Raw genomic sequence first — 24,561 nt, forward strand, 5'->3', positions numbered from 1 at the left:
GGGGCGGCGCCCCCTGGTGGCCGACTGGGGGCCGCGCACCCCGCCTCGCCCACCCGGCTGGGGCTTCGGCCGTCTTCTCGGAGGAAGCCAAAGGAGCCGAGCCCGCAGGCCCCTGGGCCGCTTTCCACGTCTGCGGAACGGCACGACAATTGCGTCTCACAGGGCTGTCACGAAGGTTCAAGGCGCAAATGTATGTCTGGTCCATTCTGAGCCTTCAACCCAACTGAGCTGTTGAAACTCTGGGCTTAAAGCGGGTCGGGTCAAAGAGGAATTGTGTGACACCTGCCTCTGTCCCTTCCAACGTGGACTCAAGGGAGAGTGTGTCTCACCCAGAGCTCCAGTCCCTCTTTTGTAAGCTGGCGGTCATAAGATGTCACGAGGACAAAGGTTTAAACAAATGTTGGTCCCTCTCTGGGACCTCTGAAGTCACTTTTAATGGATTTGGGGATTTTATGGATTTAAAAAGGGAATGCCTGCTGTATGGCCCATTTATAGACCTGTAGAGCAAAGAGAAAGAGATTAAGTCGTGCTGGGGACCTGAGTAGAAGCCGTTTTAAATGAGCAGCCCCACTCTGCCTTGAGACTGAGGCTTTCTGACTCTGTTTCACACACGGGTTCCAGCACCCAGATGAGAAGACAGAGAAGGTGGAAGAGGAAGGGAAGGAAGGGGTAGAGCAGCGGCCGCCACCTCTCCCTGAGCAGGGGCAGAGCGGGTGGTTCCTCCCAGGTGGGCAAGGTGGGAGCTCCGTGGGTGTGCTGAGCAGGGGTGGAATCTACGCGGGAGGACTGCGCCTCTGCTCATCTCGGTGTGTGGCTTGGCCCGCTCAGGAGTCTCTCCAGTGTAGACTCCAGGAGGGTACTCTGAGCTAGGAATGCCTTCCTGAGCCCGGCTGGCGGGGGCTCTGAGGCCATTCCTCCAGGCCCTGAGTGGGTGGAAGCGCATATGAGCCAGGACCCAGGAGCCAGGACCAGGCAGAGCCCACTCCTCACCGCCTGGTGTAAGCCAGCCCCAAGACCCGCCAGGACGGTCTCAGCCTGGATCTGCCTGCCTCTCCTGCCTAACTGTGGCTCCTTCACGGGCCTCGGCCAGCGAGTTCTCAGACTGTGCACGGGTTTTCCTGCTTCCTTACCTTCCTGGGTAAGGAAGACCCAGAAAGTCTTCCCCAGCATATTCAACTCTCTTGAAATCCAGTCTCTCCTGCATGGCTAGGATCAAGCCCCTTCTCCCACTGCTCAGCAAATGAACTCAGAGCACTGTGTTAAGGTCTCGTCCTAGCTCTGGATTGTATGTCCTTTAAGGGTAGGGGTCATGTGTTTGTCATCTCTTGTCCTTATACACATCACATACTGCATACATGCAGGGAGACGAGAGGCATGACTGGAAGGGGCCTCATTTTCTCCATGTGCAGGATGGGACTAGGCATGGCTGCCCCGCAGGGCTGGTGGGAACCTCCAGTGCGATTCTGCCATGAGAGTCAGCCCACCTCCTCCTCGCCTGCAGGGTCTCACTCGTCAGCTGTCCTCTTGGGCTCCGCAGCCTCCCCACCCTGTGGTCCTTTGCAAATCTCTCCCCTCTGAAGCCATTCTATTCTTGACCCTGCATCTCTCCTGGCCCCCATCTCATCTCTGCCTCCTCTGAGCAAATCGTCTTTCCCACCTTCCCAGCCCTCTGCAGACTGCCTCAGCCTTGCCTGGGCATCATCTCCTGAGCTGCAGGGACCCACTGCTGGTGCTTCCTCCATTGGGAAATCTTTCCAGACTGTGCTTCCTGACCGTGCTTCCCGACCCTGACAGCCCCGCGAAGCTGGTTTAAGTGTCCCGGTGAGCAGCTGTGTCCACCTACGTTCCCTCCCCACAGTAGAGGGTTCCAGTGTGCATCCATATCTGCTCTTTCCTTCTGCTGAGCACACAGGATATTCTGTCCCGCCTTTGTGGCAGCTGGGCTGGGAGCACAGTGAAGAGGCTTACTTTGCACCAAAGCATTGCTTAGCAGTGCAGGATCTTCCAGGACGTCCTTCCCCTGCCCTGTTGATCATGACAGCTTATAATGAAATGGAATAACTCAGGATCCAAAAAGCCGGGGTTACTGAGACACTGGTTGGGGGGCTCTGAGGCCATTTCTCCTGGCCCTGAGCAGACAGGGGGCATTACTGAGCCACTGCCCTGAGAGTCACCCAGATCACCGAAGGTTTCTGTGAGCAAGATCTAATCTTTTGTTGTGCCAGGTGACTAAGATTAGAGAGGTCTGTTACCACAGCATAGCCAAGCGTCTCCTCACTGATTTATGGATTAAAGAAGTGTTTTAAATGAATTAATGGCTTGGTAAACGGTAAAGATCTGTGCACATTTTAGTTATTATTGCCAAAGTGTAGCAGGGCTGGGAACGTGATGTGGCTGGGAGCATGGAGGAACGGCCAGGGTGTGTCATGGAGAAAAACTACCTCTCATGTATGATATGCCAAGGGCTTGCACAGGATCTGTTTCCATACTTAATCTCTGATGAAAGGTTATAATGAATCTGGTATCTGGTGCTATTGGCAGGAGATGGACGTTTCTGCCAGGTATTTAATTCCTGTGGTTGTGAAAGATAGGATGTATTTCTCCTGGATTTGCGTGATTTCTCTCTCCCATACACACACACACACGCATACACACAGAGCCACTGCTGATCTCTTGGAAGTGTGTAATATAATATTTTAATATCAATTTGATACTGACTGGCTTTGGACTCCAGTTTAACTGTATCTCTCCATCTTTGAGAGGTTAAAGAAAATCACAATATGGCTTTGTTTCTTGAGCAAGAATCTGCTAATCAGTCACCAGATGGGGCTGTTCCCTCGAAGGTCTGTGTGCAGGGTTCTCAGGGCCCTTTCTTCTCAAAACCCTTCCCTGTTTGTCTCTTTTCTCCACAACTCTCCTTTAATTCATGGTGCTATAGGGAGAAAGTGGCCCTGTTTAGTGAATAGTTGTGATGTTGCTAAATAGAAGGTAAGTAAATGAACTGTGGCCTGGTTCTCCTGCTCCACTACTTCCCTCCCATGGGCCAGTGAACATCAGTGGGAAAAGAAGGGCCTTCCCACGATTTCAGTCCACCCTGACTCTTCAGAACGACTCAGCTGGGGAGATTGGGCTGGACCAGAAAGAGGTGTACAGCCTGGTGTGAGTCCAGGCCTGGCCAGTTACTATCTGTGTGAAGTTGGTCACGATGGTTGCTTCCTCAGGATCAGATTCCTCACCTTTAAATGGGGCATCCGTCATGGAGGATCACCCCAGGGGGCTTTGGGCCAAAGGATAATTGATGGAGATATAATATTTAGTTATCACTGTATTTGCGCTTTCTTTTTTCAAGAAGGGTCAAAGAAGGATGGAATAAAAAAATTTCCTGCACACTCTTCTTTTTCTGGCTTTTTTTTTTTTTTTAAGACAGAGTTTTGTTCTTTCGCCCATGCTGGAGTGCAGTGGTGCAATCTCAGCTTACTAAAACCTCCCGCCTCCCGGGTTCAAGCGATTCTCCTGCCTCAGCCTCCCGAGTAGCTGGGATTACAGGCATGCGCCACCATGCTAATTTTGTATTTTTAGTAGAGATGGGGTTTCTCCATGTTGGTCAGGCTGGTCTTGAAAAACTCCCAACTGCAGGTGATCTACCCGCCTCAGCCTCCCAAAGTGCTAAGATATAAGTGTGAGCCACCGCGCCCCAGCCCTTTTCTGGCTTTTTTGTTCAGCCCTTGAGGGGCTGGATTATGGGGGCAAAGGGAGTGGTGCAGAGAGGTGGGCTTCCTAGGACTGGGGCTGGGGGAGGGCATAGCTTCGAGTGTATGCAGGGAGGTGGCCCTAACCCTGGGGTCTGGGCTTTGTAGGGTTTCCAGGCTCAGGTGAGAAGCAGGGCCATTAAATAGCCTCAAATGTGAAAGGGACCAAGACCCACGATGGCACCCTTGAATGCACAAGCATCCAAGGACCTTCAGATGGCTCTAAGAGTCAGACCCAAGCATGGCTGATGTCGAATTTCCAGCCAGACAGCAGGATGGGGGTTTGAAATGAGATTTAACTGATTTAAAGAAATAATTGATTTTTTTCTTTTTGCACATCCAAGCTTGTGAAGTGAGAATGTCTCTCTCAGTACTGATAAGAGCCTAATCAATGTGAGCTCTTAGAGTGCTTTTCATGCCCACTCACTCATGGTTGCAGCCGTCCAAAAAGTCAGACCAAAGGTCTATCGAGCCTATAAATTTCTCAGTGGTCTAAGCACAAATGGGCCTCCCCCAGGCTCTGCTGCATGGAGAGCCTACCTCACAGGGTTTGAGAACCACCCACACCAGTCTCATGAGGGGGCCATTAAAAGTGCCATTCCTGGGTCCCCTTTAGACCCACAGAAGTAGACTCCGGCTGGGTGGAGGGTGTTGGGAATTTGCATTTTAACAACATCCTCTATGAGCATCTCACACTCAAGAAAGTTAGTTAAGCTTTGCTCTAGAAGTGAAATGAAAGTGACACTATTATATTCCCTGCTGACATCTGAGAAGACAGATTTTCTGGGCAGCAGTAGCACTGGTTGTGACCATGTGATCAATTATGACTATGATATTAATTCTATTTTGTGCCATGGACTTAGCTGTTTGCATCCAATCCCACTTCCAGATATAAACTCAAGAGCAGTGATCAGGCCTTCTCAGAGCTCAGCAGAACTTCACTGAAGGAATAAGCAGTGTCTGGTATATGTCTGGTACCTGCCTGATACCAGGCTGATGGGTTGACAGTTGCAGTACCTCTAATCCCCATGGCCATGGACCCTTGGGATCTATGTCAAGAGAACTTCCTTTGTTGGCAAGATGTGGGTGCTGGCATGGTGCAGTGGCTCACACTTGTAATCCTAGCACTCTGGGAGGCAGAGGCAGGCAGATGACTTGAGGTCAGGAGTTCAAGACCAGCCTGGCTAACATGGTGAAACCCCATCTCTACTAAAAATACAAAAATTAGCCAGGTGTGGTGGTGCAGGCCTGTAATCCCAGCTACTTGAGAGGCTGAGGCAGGAGAATCACTTGGACCCAGGAGGCAGAGGTTGCAGTGAGCTGAGATTATGCCACTGCATTCCATCCTGGGTGACAGAGTGAGACTCCATCTCAAAAATAAAATAAAATAAGGTCCAGGTGCTGTCTGTTCTCTTACAGACCTATATGACAACATAAATTCATGACCAAGTTACGTCAATAGCAAAATTAGAATATTTTAATAGTAATATTATAATAGAATAAAGGTTCGGGAGGGCAACCAATCTTCCAGAATCTGAAGGTTGGCATTCATTGTTCATGAACTTAGCTGAAGGCAGTGCCTTCTAAATTTTGTTAAATTGCCATGGGAAAGACCAGGGTTAGTTGCAGGGAATCATTTTCCAAGCAGAACCATTTCAAATGCTAAAACTGTCCCCTGAGGTTGCATGGAGCCTCCCTTCCTGAGTGAGATCTTTGGAAATAAGGTGGCTTTGGAAATAAGCCTGTCTGTAACAGTGTTTTCCAGAAAGACTTCAGTCTTATGACATTGGACATTGTTTGGACATTGACATAAATATTTTGGCATATCACCATATGAGGCCTTTTCAGAGGTGGCTTCTAGTATGCTTCTGGAGGGGGTCTTCCAAGAAGAGTGGCACTTAAGGGTCATATATGGCCATGACCCACGCCCAGCTGCTCCAGAGGACATGATGAGTCAGAGCTGTCTGGCAAAGTGCCGGATGCAGAGTCAGTCTGGGGGCCGTGGATGGCATGGATAGTCAGGTCAGGATCCTTCATGCCAATCTGTGGCTTCTTGCTCTCCCCACCTCTCCTGCTCTCACCAACACCCCATGCTCCCAGTCCCATACTGCCCACCGCACACACCCTGGGAGGCCCTAATGAAGTAAGTTAAGAGCTGAGGGAAGTTCCGTGGAGAACCCTATATTAGCACTGCTTTGTACAAAGTCAGTCTCCAATAAATATCATATTTGTTGAAGAATGGCTTCCTTTGTTGCTTTCTGTCTCTCAACCTCTATCACATAGCAGCAGTATCTCTCAACCCAGGCACCCACCTCTCTGGAGACAGTGAGAAGAGGCTGAGAAAATGTTGATGGTACGAGCGTGTCTGAAACCAGAAAAGCCAACCTTACTGGCTCTGTTTTGTGGGTCACAGCTTGCCATCCAGCTTGGTGACAGTGGATATTCACTCCGCTTCATCACTTGCTTTGCCGTCATCTCAGACTGCCTCTCTCCTCCTTGGAATACAGGCTGAAGTCCAGACAGGGAAGTGCATGTGAACCCGCCTCACCTGCGGCCAGGGAGGTGTGGGAGGCTCTTCCCATTACTCTGAGATGAGGGGGTCTCGTCTCCACATTGAAGGGGTGGGAGGTTGGGCATCAGGACCATTTCATAGGCTTCCTTGGGTCTTCGCTATGCTGTAGCTTTCTTGCTTTGAAACGTACCCCAGAAAGACAGTGATAGACGTGAGGATAAGGACAGAAAGGTCCAGGGTTCCTATGAACAGCACTTAGATGACCCATCCTTGGGGCTTCTCAGTCCCTGTTCTGGTGCCTGCGTGCAGGTAATGAGCAGAGGCTGTACTTTCCAACATGGCAGCATCCAGAATGGCCTCTAGGTACAGGAAGTGAGGATCCGAGGGGGAGGGAGCCAGCCCCTCCCATAGTCTGTGCTGATGTCAAACCCAGGTGCAAAGAGCTACAGCCAGGCTCCCCAGGCTCCCAGTGGCTCTGGCTGTTAATAACTCAGCCACCCCCTTCTTCCTCTCACCCCTGCTGCTCTGCAGGGCGCGGGCAGTCAGCGGGAGAGTGGAGCTGCCTGGCAAGGAGGGCAGATACCCTTTTTCTTTCTCCGTTTAGGACTCCCCCCAGGGCTGGTAGGGGCCTGGCTGCCTCAGTGGCATCCTTGCTGGAGGACCCAGCACTGAAGTGAGCCTGGACATCTGAGGGCCCCTTCCGAGGGGGCAGGGAAGACTCTGCCCCCCAGCTCCGGCCCACACAGCACAGATGCACAGGGGCCCTTAGGAACTCTGGGGAGGACTCTGGGAGGAGGGGGTAGGGAAGGCAAATGAGGACTGGGTTTTTTTTCTTGTTTAAAAATATAAAAAGGAAATGACGTGTTAACATTAGTGAATATAGGCAGGTGCGGAAGAGGCAACTTCCACTCTCTGGAGCAGGGCAGTGGCCTGGGCTGGGGTCATATGAGGCTTGCCTCCTTCTCCTGCACATTGTACTCCTTGTTCTTTGTCACCCTCCAGCTGATGAAGCAAAGCAGCAGCATGCCCAGCGCCTTGTAGCCCATCTGCAGGCCCAGGTACCTGTGGACAGGAGGAGGCAGGACTGGTGAGGGAGGAGCTCTGCAGTCCGGATGCCAGGGCCGGGACTGGTGAGGGGGGAGCGCTGCAGCCCAGATCCCAGATCCCAGGGCCAGGACTGGTGAGGGGGGAGCGCTGCAGCCCAGATCCCAGGGCCAGGACTGGTGAGGGGGGAGCTCTGCAGCCAGATCCCAGGGCCAGGACCACTGGGCAGAGTGGCATCATTCCCACGCTGGCCCATGGAGGATGTGGGCACCATCCAGGTGGGGATCACTTTCCTCATTTCTTTGACCCAAAAGGGAACAAAGCTGCAGGGAAGCAGGCAGGGAGTAGGCATGGGACTCCTAATCTGGTGCTTACCATCCCTCCACCAGCTCCTTCCAGAAAGCCAGAGGGGACCCAGCTGCCCCAGCCAGCCCCAGAGGGTCCTCTCCTCCAAGCAGAGTCAGAAGGAGAGGGACATCTTCTCGCTGCTGTCTTGGCCTGTCCCTTTTGCAGCCTTCTCTGCTGCTCCCATACCATTTCCAGCCCCTGCCTCATCCCCTCGAGCCCACCTTCCCACTGTTTCTGGGTCATAGGACAACAGCAGCAGGTGAGGTAGAAGGGGTCAGAACCCAATGGCGCTGCAGCTGGACTTGGGTCAGAACCCAATGGCGCTGCAGCTGGACTTGGGTCAGAACCCAATGGCGCTGCAACTGGACTTGGGTCAGAACCCAATGGCGCTGCAGCTGGACTTGGGTCAGAACCCAATGGCGCTGCAGCTGGACTTGGGTCAACCCAATGGCGCTGCAACTGGACTTGGCCCATTGAGGCAGGTTGCTTTCCGTCACCCCCCCCCCCGGACCTCTGCCAGGATCCATGATGCAGCCCCTCTGTCTCTGAGCAGCAGCAGGCTGGCCTCCACTGTTCAACAGCCGTGGCCTCTTCCTCAGGCTCCAGCCATCCCCGCCCCTTCTTTCTGCTGCTGCCCCTTCCAAGGGCTTTTGGGTCATGGAAGCCCCTGAACTCACTGTGAGCCCTGGAATGCCTGTTATAGTAACCCCTGCTCCCTGTCCATGGCATGGCAAGCCCTCACGTTCTCTTCCTCAGAAGCCCGACAGACCCCGCAGTAGCTACCAGACACATGACTACTGTCCTGTCAAGCCCATGGCCTGGCTCCAGGACACTGCGTGCTGGGCCCTCACCTGTCTCGGAGAGCATCATTGTCGTAGTAGGCACAGGCCCCTCGCCTCCCCAAGCACAGCGAGTTCCACCGGATGCAGGAGTGGTCAATGGTGAGGCCATAGAGGGCTGGAGATGGCAGCCAGGCTGGAAGAGAGTTCAGAAAGCCCCGGTCAGGTGGAGCTGTGCGCAGAGGTGCCCAGTGGGAGTGGGAGCCAAGTCCACTGCATGGCTCATGTACAGGTATTGATCGACTTATAACCTATGCAACTTACGACCATTCGACTTTACGACCACAATTGCTAGCCACGACTGCTCCGTGTCTGGCAGCACAAGCGTTGCCCAGCTGGGCATACGACAGTGCAGACCAGCTTCTGGTAGCACTGCCATCTCCGTGTGCACCATTTCAACTGTTATCCCAGACTCGGTACAGCAATTTGTGTTTCGTACATGTTTATATATTTTGATATGTTTTGCACTTGGGAAAATGTTTCCTATGGTATTTTTTACACCGGTATTTTGTATTTTTGTAGGCACCTGTATTTTGTAATTTTGTATGTTTTGCAAATATTAAACCAGTTGTACTGGTAATGCAGTGTTTTACTTAAACCTGACAAATGTAAAAATAAGAAACAAAATGGTGTAGAGATGATACAAATGGCTTAAAATGAACAAAGAAAATTATGATATATAACAATAATGAAAGAAAATTATGATATATAATGAAAGAAAATTATGATAAAATATGACTTCAAGATTTTTATAACATCATTTCACAGTACTGTACATATAGCCTACTCAACTTATGACCAAATCGTGTTGCAACCGGTCTGTCGGAACCAATCGTGGTCGTAAGTCGAGCACTAGCTGTATATGAGAACGGCTCTGCCACACCCATAGGACTTACAGTGTCTCTGGAAAGCAGAATAGCTTTTAGTGAAGCCTGAGTTTCTCTTTCACTGGAAGCCTTAGAAGAGAAAAGGGACCCGGGCCATTCTTTCCAGGCAGAGAGAGTCACAGGGGTCTCCTTGATGCCAGCTCAGACATCCAACATAGTTCTTCTGAGATCAGCTCAGAGTGGAGATACACAGGCCTCCAATGTGTGGCAGGAGGCTCTAGAGGCATCGACCTCTCAGATCCTCACACTGGCCCCGAGGTGTGGGTGCCCGCTTTTTAGTGAAGAGGAAGGGGCTCTGGGCTGGCACAGTGTTACACAGCCAAGAGAAGCGAAGGCTGGACTTTTGAACCCTGGTTTACGGAGGTTCTAATCCCACGCACTTCCGCCACACCAAGCTGCCCTACTGGATTAGACACCACCCGCCTGCAGACCTCCCAGCACCTGGCTGCTCAGAGCTTCTGCTCCAGGCCCCGAACTTCCCAGCAGCTGAGTGCTAAGATTTGGCTCAGCAGGGGCTATGCTTTCCTGACTGTTAAATATTCCAGACGCCCCACCTGCCCTGTACCACTAGCTCTAGTTCTAGGCAGTCACTGGACGGGGGAGGGGCTTGTCCAGGATTTATACCGAGGCTGGCCCATCCCATTCTCAGAACCACGGTGCTGAGAACAGCCACCCAGACTTTGTTACGGCCCTGTGAGCAGCTGCTTCCAGAAGAAAGGCAGGCAATATGCCACCTGTGGCGCTGCCCAAGTGGGAAACTGCAAGAAGAAGCCTCTCTACTCAGATCCTGCCCACTCCCAGGTCTCCAGGAGGACGGGGGGATGAAAACTGGCCAGAGTGACATATGGCACTTCCCTGAGTAGAAACAAAGTCCAGAACCATTTTCAACCCAATCCCAATGGGTAATTTTGAAACTGTAATAGAAAGTCCTTTTTCTACCCAAGAATGGACTGTGTTCTTGGGTGATAAATGGAACCCCTCCAGGACTGGGTTTTCTCACTGTGGTCCCACATTGGGTTATCCGAACTCAAATGGAAAAACAAAAGCAGCAAGTGCTTTGAGCAGTGTGACCGAGTCCTTGTTTTCAAGGGCATTTTTGAGGTTGCTGGAGGAAGCAGGAAAGGGTTCTTTAGAGCCTATCCTGGCTGCTGGATGGGCTGAGAGGAATGCAAGGTCTCCTTCCCAGCAGATGTTTTAGAGAACGTTAAGTTATAAATGTAAATAAGTAGCTCTGATGATGATGGAGCCTCTGCCAGGAGGACAGGTAGATCCTGCTGCCCTGCGTCCTCTGTGTTTATGATGCAGGCAGGAGGAACAGGGTCTGAAGGGGCTCGAAGGAGTTCAGCAGGGACTAGAGGAGCAAGAAATCCCACTGAAAAAGCTGGTTCTTTCCCATCACCCAAACACTTCTCCCAACCTGGGGTTGGACTGCGCCCTGCAAGGGCTCCCGCTCAGCTGGCCCCAGGAGGGACATCACCAACACATCCTAAATGGGGATGGAAGCCACTGCACGGTGCAGTGTAGACCTGGCCCCTGGGTAATGACGCACAGTGGGCTATACACGATTTCAGCATTTATGATCAGAAACGACACCTGATAGTAACTGAACTTCCTCTTGCTGGAGTCTCCATATTCCCCTCTGTAGTTTGCACCCTTAATTAATACATCCTCAGTTCAATTAGATCCCTTTACTTCTGTGTGCCTGTCATTACCAAGATCTCTCTATTACTACCTTAAGTCTAGGGCATGAATGTGTCAAGAAGGAACAGCCAGCTGGGCGCGGTGGCTCACGCCTGTAATCCCAACACTTTGGGAAGCCAAGGCAGGTGGATTACACGGTCAGGAGTTCAAGACCAGCCTGGTCAGAATGTTGAAACCCTGTCTCTACTAAAAATACCAAAATTAGCCTAGCATGGTGGTGGGTGCCTGTAATCCTAGCTACTTAGGAGGCTGAGGCTGATAATTGCTTGAACCTGGGAGGTGGAGGTTGCAGTGAGCTGAGATCCAGCCTGGGCAAGAGGCCAAGACTCTGTCTCAAAAAACAAAAACAAAAAAGAAAAGGAACAGCCAGTGTGAGCAGTTCAGGAATGGGCCTGCATTGTACCCCAGCCCTCAGCCCAGGCACCCCAGGAGAGCTGGGGGTTCCCTACTCCCTCCTCGAGCTGCTCACCCTCCCTTGTGGCACTGCTGATCACTCGTGCACAGCTCCATTCCTCTGGTGGGCTCTGAACTGCTTGAGGGTGAGCAGGACTCATCAGCAGAGGGCCCCTCATGGAAAAAACTTTTGCTGAATACCTTCAGGAGGACTGAATTTTGTAAAATGGAAAGGAAGCCAGGGCTGGGCTTGGCGGCTACTCTGGCTGGGCAGGAATGCAAAGTTTTGTTCCTACAGTGAGTTTTAGGGGAAAGATTTAAAAACACCTGCCTTTAACACTCTATTAGGTATTCTCAGCTGTGTTCACTCTTCATTATTCTTACATAACTTAGTTAGGAATGAATGCCATAGATGGAGTGTTTCCTAACCTCAAGCAATCTGGGAAACCGTCCACATGGGTTTTTGGCATCTGCCGTTGATTACGCACAGATTCTCTTTGCCATGGTGATGAGATGGTGCTTCCTCCATCGCTACCCTGCACCCAGAGTCTTCGGATGCCCCACCGCCTAGGGCAGCTTTTTGGGAAGAGGGGTCTTAGACACTTACCCAGCAAGCGCATCAGCAAGAATTGCACCCCGATGGCAAATGACTTTTCCTCCTGGTTTACCACACTGGAAAGACAGACAGGAAATCAGCAGCAGGCAGATTGAGGGCGGCACGATCCCTTGGGTCAGGGGCAGCCAGCCTTGGAGCAGGTCAGAACCGGCCCTCATGTGGCCAGACAAGAAGCCCTCTGGCAGCTGGGTTCACCTGGGCTGAATGCTCTAGTTCTTCACATTGGTGGTTCTCAAAGCGTGGGCCCTGGATCATCAGCATCCCCTGGGTACTTGCTAGATATGCAGATTTTCAGGCCCACCCCAGACTTACTGTGTCAGAAAGTCTGGGGATGGGGCCCAGCAATCTGTATTTTACCTCCAGGAGATTCTGATGTACCACTGAGAACCACCGGTCTGTGTGATTTTCAGGGATGCCCAGACCTCCCTTCAAGAGGCAGAGGGCAGTAGAGGCTAGGAGCGGAGAGAAGGATGCTGTGGGTATGTTGATAGCAGCAGGTCTGAACAACTCCCACAGAGTGTCTTATACCAGTAAAAGACAGCCCTGCTGCAAAGTGTAATTAGGGCCCTTGGGCTGCAGCTTCTGTGCACAGCTAAAAGAATTCCCTACTCCGGGCCAGCTCCGTGGGTGTGTGCATACGACTCCACCCTCAGAAAGGTCCCATGTTTGGCTTTAATGCTCTGCTGCGGCTGTCTGGAAATTCTTAATTTTTGAGCCAGGGGCTTTACATTTTTCATTTGCCCTAGATCCTGCAAATTAAGTAGCTGGTCCTGCCCCTAACCCTCTTCCTCCAAGAGAGGAAAATGTGTTTGGCGGAGGAAGGAGATTCAGAGAGAGCTGGGGACGGCTCTGCCATTCCAGCTGAGGAGTAGAGAGAGGGAGGACACCTCCACACAAGGTGGGGAGCCAGGAGCTGCCCAGCAGAGGCACCTGATGAGTGACTTGACTCCAGGACTCTCTGTTCTCTGAGCACACACACTCCCGGTGGGCTTGTCCGGAAGAGCCTTCGGTACTAAGGGGACAGTGAGGAAGGGCACTCAGAAGTAATCCCCAGGTCTCTACACACGGTTTGTTTCACCACCACCATCCCAGTTCTGCTAGCAAACTGGAAAGGGACCTTTTTCCAGCCCCCTGAGGGATGGCCCAGTGAGAGAAGTACTCACTGGGGAAATAGGCAGGGGAAGAGGCACCCCTTGGGACCCCCGACGCAAAGTGTCTCAGATCTTGTGTTTACAGGTCTCTCCCGTGGTCCAGTTCACAGTAGATGCCTGCCTTGTCTTGGCCCTTGCCCTGGGCAGACTCACCTAGATTCTCAATGAATGGAACTCGGACACCCCAATTTGAATTTTGATTGAGGTCTTGGGCCCCTTCTAGTCTCTGTCCCATCTGGCCCTGGAGGAAAGCTGGCTTTCTGACTACTCTTTCTCCTTCCACATTTTCAGCCAGCCTTCACTTCCAGCTTGTGTTCCCATGGCTAATTGGGGCCCAGGACTCGTACAAATAATTCTTGGGTCACCAACAAAGTCATCTTTTTTTCTTTTACCTCTGAGACAGAGTCTTGCTCTGTCACCCAGGCTTGGAGTACAGTGGCTCAATCTTGGCTCACTACAGCCTCTGCCTCCTGGGTTCAAGCAGTTCTTCTGCCTCAGCCTCCTAAGTAGCTGGGACTACAGGTGCCTGCCACCATGCCTGGCTAACTTTTGTATTTTTAGTAGAGATGGGGTTTCACCATGTTGGAAAGGCTGGTCTCGAACACCTGACCTCAGGTGATCTGCCTGCCTCAGCCTCCCAAAGTGCTGGGATTACAGGTGTTAGGCACCACACCCAGCCTTCAAATTTATCTTTAAGCTTCTCCTTCACACTAAATAGCATCCATCTGTCATCTTTCCCAGTGGGATTTATCTTTAATTCAATGTGGCATCCTGGGGCCTTCTCTCCATCCTCTACCCCTATCCAACCTAGAAAGGAGAGATTTTCTAGAGAAGCCCATCCTTTGGTTGAAATGAGGCTCTGTTCTTCATGACTTCCTCATCCCTGGGATTTGACAGGATTCCTCTGGGAGGTGATTTGACAGGGACTGCCCTTTTCCCTGCTATGTAGGGACTTGCCAGGGAGATTTCCTTACCCTGTCACCTGTCCTCATCAGGGCCTCATGTAGTTTTATGTCAGGGCTAGAAGGTCTAGTGTGGTCCATCTGACCCAAGGTGCAAGAGGGGAAGCCACTACAGAGTCTCAGGTGAAGGTGTCAGTACTTTGAATGCGGAGGATGGGGAGCAGTAGAGAAGCAGGTGACAGTGGTGTCAGGGGAGGCAACACACTGTGGGCTGCAAGTACCCTGCAGCTTCTTGCTGAGTAAGCTAAAAATGCAAGGTCTTGGCTACTGTTTTCTGCACCATTTCTCGGGGTTGTGGTTGCGATGGGCAACCCTGAGGCATGAGTTACCGTTTCCTCCAAGACCAAGAGCAGCCTTGCTTACTGCTCACCATGTAAGCGGTGGCTCCTCTATGCTCAGTGTTCTTACAAAGTGTACACCTGGGCCTCTGTGTGTCACCCCTGTAGGATTTGGGGGGCAAGGATAACTGACACACCCTAAGCTGCTTTCTGTGCTGTAATAAAGTACTTTGTCTTTGACCCAGGAGTCTCACATCTCCTGCCAGCAGTCTTGAAATAGTAGTTTGATAGCTTTCAAGCTAACTTGATAGCTCACTCAGAAATAGGGTAAAATCCCAGATCCCAACAGCTGGCTGCATCCACTCCTTCCTTTTCTCCTGGACTTCTGGGGAAAATAGGTCCTAGACACCGAGCTAGCCGTTTATTATTGTTATTATTATTATTATTATTATTATTATTATTATTATTTGGGTAATAGTGACAATTAACCAATATGTAGAACACCTTATGTTTACAAAGCAATTTACCATGCAATCCTGACACCAGCCCTTTGAGGTGCATATCATTATCACCATTTCCTACATAAATGAGGAGAAAAGGCTCAGTGAGGTTAGATAACACTCCACCACAGCCAGTATGCGGCACAGCAGGGACTTTGATCCTGGCACCAGGAGTGCAAATCCTGTGTTTTTCCCCTTTCTGCTCTCGAGGTGAGTGAGGACAGGAGGGAGGGCCGTGGGGTTGGGTTAGGTGAATTTGGTACAAATGTTGTTTTCTCCTTGTAGCCAGTGAGGTGAAGAGCGGGTCATTCCCAGTGAAAACCTCAGAGGCATTCACTGCCAGCTGCCAGCTGTAACGGGACACCCCGCTCCTCCCCTCCAGCCCTGGCCAGCCGCTCCCTTCCTGACCTGGGGACTTGGTCCTGGAGCCAAGCATACTAGGATTTTCTCGTTTTCATCCTTTTCCACAGCTCTCACTCAGACTCTGAAACTTTCCACATTTTCCTGCCTTGGTTTTATGTATCCAACTAAATTCTCTTTGCTCTTCTCATTTCTTTTAGGATTTAAAAATAAGCAAACCTATAGGTTTTTCCACAGTGTGGAGTTTGGCAGCCTGGCTTCCACACGTGGCTCAGCCATTCACCGGCTCTGCCATACCAGGCTAGTGATTTAGCCTCCAATGTGCAGAATCGAGGCGCCAACTGGGCCTGTGTCACACAGATGGACGCTGTGGGACTGAATGAGGCCCCACATTGAGGAGCTCAGCACAGAGCATGCTGGCAGGGCTCCCAGCACTGCTGCCGTTAGTATTGTTTCCCCTCGGCAGAAGATCCTTGCACATTGTCATTCAAAGGACTCTGAGGGCCAGAAAGGGGGAGAGATGAGAAACAGGCAACTAGGCACAAAGTCAAAGGGCGATGTGGGAAAGGCGAAGCCACGCCCCAGACCCTCAGGGGTGCCACTCACCGCAGAACCATCATGTAGAGGGGGTTGTGGGAGATGCAGGCTATCAGGGACACGAAGGAGATGAGGAAGATGGCTGGGAGCAGGAAGTGGGCACAGGGGGCAGGGCACGATCCCGTTTTTGCTGAAGCAGATCCCTCAGTCACACAGCTGCAGTTCAAATAGACCTTGAAGAGGAAAGGGAGGGAAAGGGAGGAAATTTGTTATTATTTCACTTTCACGCACTTCATCTGCACCAGCTCTTGCTGGAGACTTAGGTTTCAACCCTTGTGTTTGGATCTGGTTCCCAGGGAAGCTGGGTGAGTCTGCAGAGGCCAGGTGAGGGTTTCAGGCTGCCCCAGGGGTCCCACCTCTGTCACTGGGCAACAGAAACCGTCTTCTGGGGTGGACTGGGCTCCTCCAGAAGTCACACCTACATCTGAAGGCCCAGGAACACTGCCGGGCGAGGCCCCCACCCAGCTTGGAGCCAGGGAACCAGGAGGGCTCTCCTTTGGGTCAGACCCCTGTGCCCAGCAGTACTGGTTTTACAGATTGTTGTTTTTACTATTTGTGTTACTATTATTATTATTATTTTGAGATGGAGTCTCACTCTGTCGCCCAGGCTGGAGTGCAGTGGCATAATCTCGGTTTACTGCAACCTCTGCTTCCCGGGTTCAGGTGATTCTCCTGCCTCAGCCTCCTGGGTAGCTGGGATTACAGGCATGTGCCACCTGTATTAGGTCCAAGTATTTTTAGTAAAGACGCAGTTTCACTGCATTGGTCAGGCCGGTCTTGAACTCCTGATCTTGTGATCCACCCACCTCAGCCTCCCAAAGTGCTGGGATTACAGGCATGAGCCATCACACGTGGCCGGCTGTTTGTGTGTTTATTGCAGAGGGAGGCGTAAGCAGTAGGAGGGTAGTGGGAACACAGCGGAATTCCCTGAGTTCTGAATCTGTCAGGCCTTTGCCAGAGCTCCCTGCCTGGGAACAATTCCTGCCTAGAAGGGACTCCAGAGAAGGTGGCCCCTGTCTCTACTCTGCAAGTCCACATGGCTCAACACTGTTGTGCAACTCTGGTGGCCACTGCCCTTGTCCAGTGGTCTTCACCTTACTGATGGCCCAGCCTGTGACCATTTCAGTGTCCTGGCAGTTATGGGCTAACATTGGAACTAATGGGACTAGTGTGTTTCCTTCTATCAACAGTGGTAACTATGCACCCTCTTCACTTGGCTCCCAAGAAACTTCAAAGTTAGTTATATACAAGATTGCTGTTACTTTTCTCAGTCCGGATTTTTTAAATAGATATTTTTTTCTTTATAATTTACTGATTTTTTTTCTTGGCATTTTGCTAATGGATTTTTGTCTGGAGGTACGTATGCTGTTACGGGAAACTTGCCAAGATTATTTCTGGAAGTAGGTGACTCAGAGGTAAGTTAACAAAGATAAGAAAACCACAGAAGCTACCACAACTGGAAGGTAACTCACAGAGCATCTCGTCCAAGTTCCTCGTCCCTCCTCTGGCTGAGAGCCACGCTCCTTTGCCCGCAGAAGTGGCAGTGGCCGCAGACTTGCAGGTTGGTAGGTAAATGCTAGCCTTGCCCATCCCTCCACCCAGGCTTAGGGAGTAAGGCATGTTGTGCTTATGCTAAGTGCACAGTCTTATTGCTCAGCAGTTCCTAGGCCTGGCTTGCCCGGCTCTGGCCCCTGGCTGCTCCCTGGCCCGCTGGGTGTGACACTCCTCCTACAGCACCAAGCCCGGCCTTTTCTCTTCTTTCCTGCAGCATGCCCGGTACACTGATGCCCTCGGGACTTGCACTTGCTGTTCCGTTTATCTGGAGTGTGCATCGAATTCTGTTCTTCTGGTTGCTCAGTTCTAATGTCACCCTCTCCGGGAGGCTCCTGGGAACTCTCTGTCTGAGTAAGTCCTTCCATGGCATGGGTCACTTTCTAGAATTATCGTGTGTGTTTATTTGGTAGAATGCACACTCCATGAGAACAGGGACCTTGTCGGATGGGTTCACCCTCACATCCTCAGCACTCACAGCTGTGCCCAGTGTTCCCTGTTGATCGAATAACCTAACAAATGACTCAAGTAGGTTTGCTGCTGGCTGATCCTAGGAGGTCTGGAGCCACATAGAAATGGGCTTTACTCTGCCAAGCAAGTCCAGTGAATGGAGGTTGCCCAAGTGGAAGGCTGGTGGCCAGGAGATACATGGCTTTGAATAGAAGTGTCCCAGACTGAGGCAGAGCTGGGGGTTCTAGTCCCAGATCCGCCCTAAATAGCTGCATGACTTCAGGCCAGTCAAGTGGCCACACCTGGGAGCTGAGGGGCTGAACCAAATGCCCTCAGCTACTGTTTCTGGCTCTACCCTTCCAGGTCTGTGTCACAGAAGCCCTCTGCCCTCGATTTATCTGGACCATGGCCAGTCTGCAGGACCCAGAGATGCCCATGAGGCTAGGATGGAGCTCAAAGGCCTTAGCTAAAGGAGTGCTTTGACTGGTTTCTGCTCTGAGCATTGTTAGGCTCAAGTATGTGAATTTGTTGGACATAAGCCAGTCTTTAATTGACTGTGGGCTGTCAGCATCTGGTCATGACCCCAGGGTAGGGAGGTAGAGAGAGGTTGGATGTGGCTCAGAGGAGGCCAGGATGCTGGTAATGAGTGTGTGCGGAGCCCCGCCTATCCTGGAGCCGAGGAGCAGTCTCTGAGGGCAATGCACTGAGCTCTGAGACCCTACAGAGCTCTTGCCTCTGGACCCTGGCTGCCCTTACCAGTTGCTTGGAGGTTGCAGAGCTCATGTTGATGTTGCTGCAGCCGGCGTGGCAAGGGGAGAGGTACTCAATTCCATTGTCCCCACAGACTGGGTGGAAGATAGAATCTGGGCACGAGCAGTCCCTGCGGCAGGCAGGAGGGTGCGGATGTACAGAACTTGATGTGCTGCCAGCAAAAGAGGAAACGGGGAGTCAAACAAAGCAAGACCAAAGAAGAACCCTCCACTCCAGCCCAGCGTGAGTTCCTGGCCTGGTGAGCGTGTCTGTGCATCTCTATTTATTTTGGGCCAGCGCCACCTTGGGATCTGAATTGTGCCTGGTGGAGCCAACAGTGGATTTGCCACTGTTAAGCGGTCACGGCATCTCTCCATGTCTTCTGCCACTCGGAGCCCAAACCTGCCAATTATGCGCTGGGAAGGCCTGGCTGGTGAATCCCCTATCACGGCAGGTGTCAAGACAACCAACCAACCAACCAGAAAGGGCAGCGGCAACGGGCAGGTCACAGACAATATTCACCTTCCCTCTGCTTCAGCCTGAAAACAGTGGCTGGGGCCTCTGAGGCAACCCAGGCTTTAGTTTGCTGTCTGTCTCCTGGCTTACTGTAGACCAGGCGTCCCCAGACTTTTTACACAGGAGGCCAGTTCACTGTCCCTCAGACCATTGGAGGGCCGCCACATACTGTGCTCCTCTCACTGACCACCAGTGAAAGAGGTGCCCCTTCCTGAAGTGTGGCGGGGGGCCGGATAAATGGCCTCAGGGGGCCGCATGCGGCCCGTGGGCCGTAGTTTGGGAACACCTGCTGTAGACCTTGCCCAGGTTACTCCAACCCCTTGAGCTTCAACCAAATGGGTGTCACTTGTTGGTCTCAGGGTTCCCACTGTCCCCCCATATCTGATATTCATGACCTTCTTCAGGGAGGGTTGGGAAAGGGGCTGACAGACCACTGTCGACATATTTCACTAGTATAATGATACGAATGAGAGTTCATCTTATGGGCCAGGCACCTGCCAGGGGCTTTACACGCACAGTCATCACAATGAGCCTACAGGGAATAACTCGCCTTTTGTGGATTAGAAAACCAAAGCTTAGATGAGGTAAGTAACTTTCTCCGAGTATGGAGCACTGGTTTAGAGTCCAGGCCTATCTGATGACAAAGCCATGTGCTAAACTCCCAGTGGACGTAGCCAGAAGGCCCAAAGGCTTCTTGGCTTTTCTCAATCCATAGTCAGCCTGCAGAAGTGCGGGACAGAGCAGGGTGGGCTCCCCACCCGGAGCAACCCTCCCTTCCCTCAAACCCCTTCTCTCCTTCACCCACTAAGACAGAGGAGGTCATTTCAAAGAAAAAGTAGAGAAAACACCAAGGCTGAAAGTACAGCATCTCCAAGTGCTGCAACTATATTAGGCAAAGTCTAAAAGGAAAGCCTCCAGGTGGCACCCAGGAAAAAATAATGAAAATGCCCCTTGCTTGGCATCCTCCCCCTCACAGGGCTCTGAAGCTCTTCCTGAACATAAAGCCAGTTAACACTGTGACCGGTATTACTGTCTGCACACGAACAGGCAGACGTTACCTGCCCTCCTCCTCACCTGCCCTAATTTTTCAAGTCTGCCATCACTCTCATTATCCTTCTCCAGATCTTTTCAAGTCTCCTTTCATCTCTCTTCAGCAGCTCAATGAAACTGTGATGCTAGCCAGCAAAGAACTGATGCTAAACATAGCTTATTTCCTGGTTCCTGTGGCTCACAGCTCTACAAATTCATCCTGAACTCAAACAAATTAGTTTTTGGTGCTTCTTAAGAAAACAGAACTCTAACCCTGATTGCTGGAGGCCCAGTAGGAGCCTTTGATCTCTTCTCATAATGGAGCATACCATTCAAGACCTGATTTTCCAAGTTGCCACAAGAGAGATCAGAACAAAAGTGAGCTGGTCGTGGCGGCTCACGCCTGTAATCTCAGCACTCTGGGAGGCCGAGGCAGGCAGACCACTTGAGGTCAGGAGTTCATGACCAGCCTGGCCAACGTGGTGAAACCCCACCTCAACTAAAAATATAAAAATTGGCCAGGTGTGGTGGTGCACACCTGTAATTCCAGCTACTCAGGAGCCTAAGATGTGAGAATCATTTGAACCTGGGAGAATCGCTTGAACCTGGGAGGTGGAGGTTGCAGTGAGCCAAGATTGCACCACAGCACTCTAGTCTGGGCAATAGAGTGAGACTCTGCGTCAAAAAAAAAAAAAAAAAAAAAAAAAAAAAGTGTACAGCAGAGAAGACAGTTGAGGAAGCAGGAAGGAAGATGTATAACAGCCAGACCTAGGCCTCGGCCTTAGCAGAGGGCCTTATTCCCATTACCTAGGGGGGTAGACTTCAGCCACAGTCTGGGTGGAGCACCCCATGAAGAACAGAGGAACACAGAGGATCATGGAGATGGTGATGATGGTGGTGGCTACACGGGGAATGGTTTGCAGAGAGAAAACGAAGCGCTTCATGAGGAGTCCTCCAAACAGCATCCCCAGGGCTGCAGCAGGGAGGTTCACAGCACCTGTAGGTTGACAGAAGGAGGTGATCCGGGTGCATGGGCCTGGGACTGCGTGTGGGCTGCAAACACTGAGCTGGATCACCAAGAAGGAAGCATGGCTTCAGGAAGGAACATTTGGCATGTTAAATTATAATAGTAATAGCTGACATTAAGTGAGCATTTACCGTTTACCAGGCACATCTACAGAAATATATAAGACAGGATTGCTTTGCCTAGACAAAGAATACAGAAGTGGGGTTCTTGCACCTTAAGCGATGTGGGTTGTATTTTATTAAGTACCTTTGATTCCTTAGGGCCTCTCTGCATCCTCACTGTGACCACATGGGCTTAGCAACACGAGAGTGAGGACCCCTATGTACCAGTTAGAGATGGAAGGCCAGAGGCATAAAGTCAGAGCCAAGGACCATCCAGGGGGTGCAGGGGAGTCACCCTCAAAACTCATGCACTGATCACCTTGCCAGCTCCATATGGTTAAACTCACCTGTGGGTTGGGCCCAGTGATTTCCTAGGGTACTTGGTGGGACCACATCTGTAGTTCTCAACACAGCTGAAAAAATACTAATGCTGGGCCCCTCCTCCAGAGATTCTGGTTTCATTGACCTGGGGTAGGGCTGGGTGTCTGTATTTTGTAAAGCTCTCCAGAGAAGCCTCTGGTGCAGCCTGGATTGAGACTCACTGGACCACATGCTCTCTAACCAAAGCAAATACATTCAGGTCCCTGGGGAAAAAGAGAAAACCCAGGAGGCATTCTGTCTGACCTCAAATGCAGCCTTCCCTCTTTCCTGTTTTGGCCCTGATGATGTCAGGGCCTTTGGGAAGCTGTCAGACTTCCAGCCCCTTGACGGGGAAGAGGGCAGCCCTCGGCCTCCACCCACTCCTGCCTGGAAGGATGGGAGTCAGTCAGAAATCTGCCAAGAATTTTCTAGATTGCCAACCAGGAAAACTGTCCTTAAAATTCTTTCTTTCGGGCAGTCCTCCGGCTCCTGCTTGTGTCCGGTCTGGCCTGCACCCATCCCTGGATGGGTGGTTGGAGTGCCTGCCGCCCGGCCCCTGCAGCACCCTCTGGGCTCACCAATGAGGAAGTTGGCATAGGCTGCTGAGGTGCCATACTGCTTCTCCAGGAACTTGTTGAGGAAGGTGGAGAGGCCAGCAATGACGGAGGAGAAGGTGCACTGGGCCAGGACCACCAGCACGAAGAGCGGGTTCATCAGGAGCCTCAGAAAAATGCGGGGAAAGCCTGCGAATAGACCACCATCAAGGGCTGGCTTCTGTGGCCACCAGCACGGGGCACCCCTGCCTGCTCCCTCCTTCTGGGCAACTATCTTTTCTTCCTTGGGGCAGAATCTGAGCACCAGGATGCCCCATGACTAATCTAGGGACACACAGCCACAGGCTCACAGGCTCCAGCGCCTAAAGAAACCAGGTGGTGGGCAGATAGAAATAGGACTAGCACTGGAAACAGTCTCCTCACGTGTCTGCCACCTCCACAAGAGGGGAAGAGGGAGGAGAATGTGGGGCCAGACTGCGGGGTGGGGGCGGGGGACTGACCCAGTTGAATTTGGGTCTCTTGGTACCTGCGAAGTAGTAGTCACCAGGATTCCTGGCAGAACCCCTAGGCTGCAGGCACACCTAGAGGATGGGCCAGTTACAGCCGTCTGTTCCTACTTCCTCTTACCACACGTAACACCACAAGGGCTGGGGGCTCCCTGGCTGCTATCCCCTCGCCCGCACTCAGCCAGCCCACCCAGGGCTGTAGGGTCAGTTACGTTTAATGAAATCCAACAGGGAGCCTCTTGACTTGGCCTCCTCCAACTTCCTTGCTTCGTCTGCTGTGGCAGGAGCCCTCTGAAGACAGTAAAAGGGATGAGCGTTCATGGCCCAGGCTCACTGCAGCCACCCTTCCCTGGGGCCCTTGAGTTTCTGGAGGCTCAGGGCTGGGCAGAGGTGAGCTGCCCCAGGCGTGTGTGCATGGGAGGGCATCCGGAGAATGCTCTCTTGAAGTCAACAATACCTGCACTTCTGTGAGCCTGATATTTTGGCCAACAATCAGAACACATCTATGCCAATGCCTCCCACGATACCTGTGAGCATATTATTTCATATCTAACTTTCCCATGACTGATGCCAAAGGTGTCTTCCTGGACCCCACCCCTCACCCCCGTGTGTCATGGTTATACTTCTCCTCTATTCTCAGATTCCAGGGAATATTGGCTTCTGGCACACGCTGGTATAGAAAGCTATCTGTTTCCAGCCCACCCTCCTCCCACTTTCTATCTCCTCTCTGGGATTCTTACTCCCTCCTAAGCCCAAAGGTGAGTGTTGCTCAAGGCTCTGTCCTAAACCTTTACCTGCACTTTCTTGGTATACTACCCCAGGGAACCTTCCTACCTCATCTGACATTGTCAGCTCCAGCCTAAGGCCCTGCAGCTCTGAACTGCCTTTCAGATGCCTTTCAGGCCCCTGGGCTCTGACAGCGTTAGGATCCTGCTGGGAACTCATGATCGCCAGGAGTAGGCTCTCCCATTCACTGAGAGCTTACTCACTGCTGGGCCCTGTGCCCGATGTTCACGTGCTTTGTCTCATTTCTCACAACTCCTTCCCATATCGCTACTCTAATTGGCTGGAGCGCTGTAAAGAGGAAGCTTAGGAAAAAAGAAAGCTGGCGAAGATCGCTCCGCTAGTTTATTGATTTTTAAATTCTTTTCTTTTCCTTTCTTTCTCTTTCTTTCCATCCTTCCCTCCATTTCTTTCTTTCTCTCCTTCCTTCCTTCTTTCTTTCCTGCCTGCCTGCCTTCCTCTCTCTCTCTCTCTCTCTCTCTTTCTTTCCTTTCTTGAGGCAGGATCTCACTCTGTTACCCAGGCTGGTGTGCAGTGGTACAATCATAGCTCACTGCAGCTTTGAACTCTTGGGCTCAAGTGATCCTCCCATCTCAGTCTCCCAAGTAGGTGGGACTACATGCACTCAACACAATGCCTGGCTAGGTTTTTAAAATAATTTTTTTTTTTTTTTTGTAGAGATGGAGGTCTCACTATGTTGCCCAGGCTGGTCTTGAATGCTTTCATTCCTTCCCTACCCGCCAATCTCAACCTGGACTTAAGCAATTCTCCTGCCTTGGCCTCCTAAAGGGCGAGATTACATACCCGGCCAAATCAGCTGGTTTATAAACAGCAGAGCTGCATTCAAACCCAGGTCTGCCTGACCCCAGCACCTGCATGATGTGCTGCCGACCTCTGAAATTCTTTCCCAAGACAAGCTGAGGTCTTCTCACCCCTGCCCCTCTTCCTGCAGCTGGGCCTAGATTTTATATATCTTATGGACAAACATTGAGCTCTA

At 51.6% G+C, this 24,561-nt stretch overlaps 1 protein-coding gene and 1 pseudogene across 1 annotated transcript in view; both read right to left on the reverse strand.

The window, feature by feature from the left end:
* Window positions 1–10: 10 nt before the first annotated feature.
* LOC141585579 (uncharacterized protein C3orf36-like) lies at window positions 11–5,104 on the reverse strand (annotated as a pseudogene).
* Window positions 5,105–5,204: 100 nt separating this feature from the next.
* SLCO2A1 (solute carrier organic anion transporter family member 2A1) overlaps window positions 5,205–24,561 on the reverse strand; it is a 90,207-nt gene continuing 70,850 nt past the window's right edge. Inside the window, exons 7-14 of the mRNA XM_003925063.4 lie at window positions 22,994–23,072; window positions 22,300–22,464; window positions 21,041–21,230; window positions 18,695–18,860; window positions 15,947–16,110; window positions 12,081–12,145; window positions 8,505–8,628; window positions 5,205–7,323 (exon numbers count right to left, since the gene is read on the reverse strand). Of these exons, the coding sequence (XP_003925112.1) occupies window positions 7,203–7,323; window positions 8,505–8,628; window positions 12,081–12,145; window positions 15,947–16,110; window positions 18,695–18,860; window positions 21,041–21,230; window positions 22,300–22,464; window positions 22,994–23,072 (1,074 nt within the window). The 3' untranslated portion in view covers window positions 5,205–7,202. The remainder of the gene's footprint in view (window positions 7,324–8,504; window positions 8,629–12,080; window positions 12,146–15,946; window positions 16,111–18,694; window positions 18,861–21,040; window positions 21,231–22,299; window positions 22,465–22,993; window positions 23,073–24,561) is intronic.

Source organism: Saimiri boliviensis, chromosome 9 (genome assembly GCF_048565385.1).
Source record: "Saimiri boliviensis isolate mSaiBol1 chromosome 9, mSaiBol1.pri, whole genome shotgun sequence".
Classification (NCBI taxonomy): Eukaryota; Metazoa; Chordata; class Mammalia; order Primates; family Cebidae; genus Saimiri; species Saimiri boliviensis.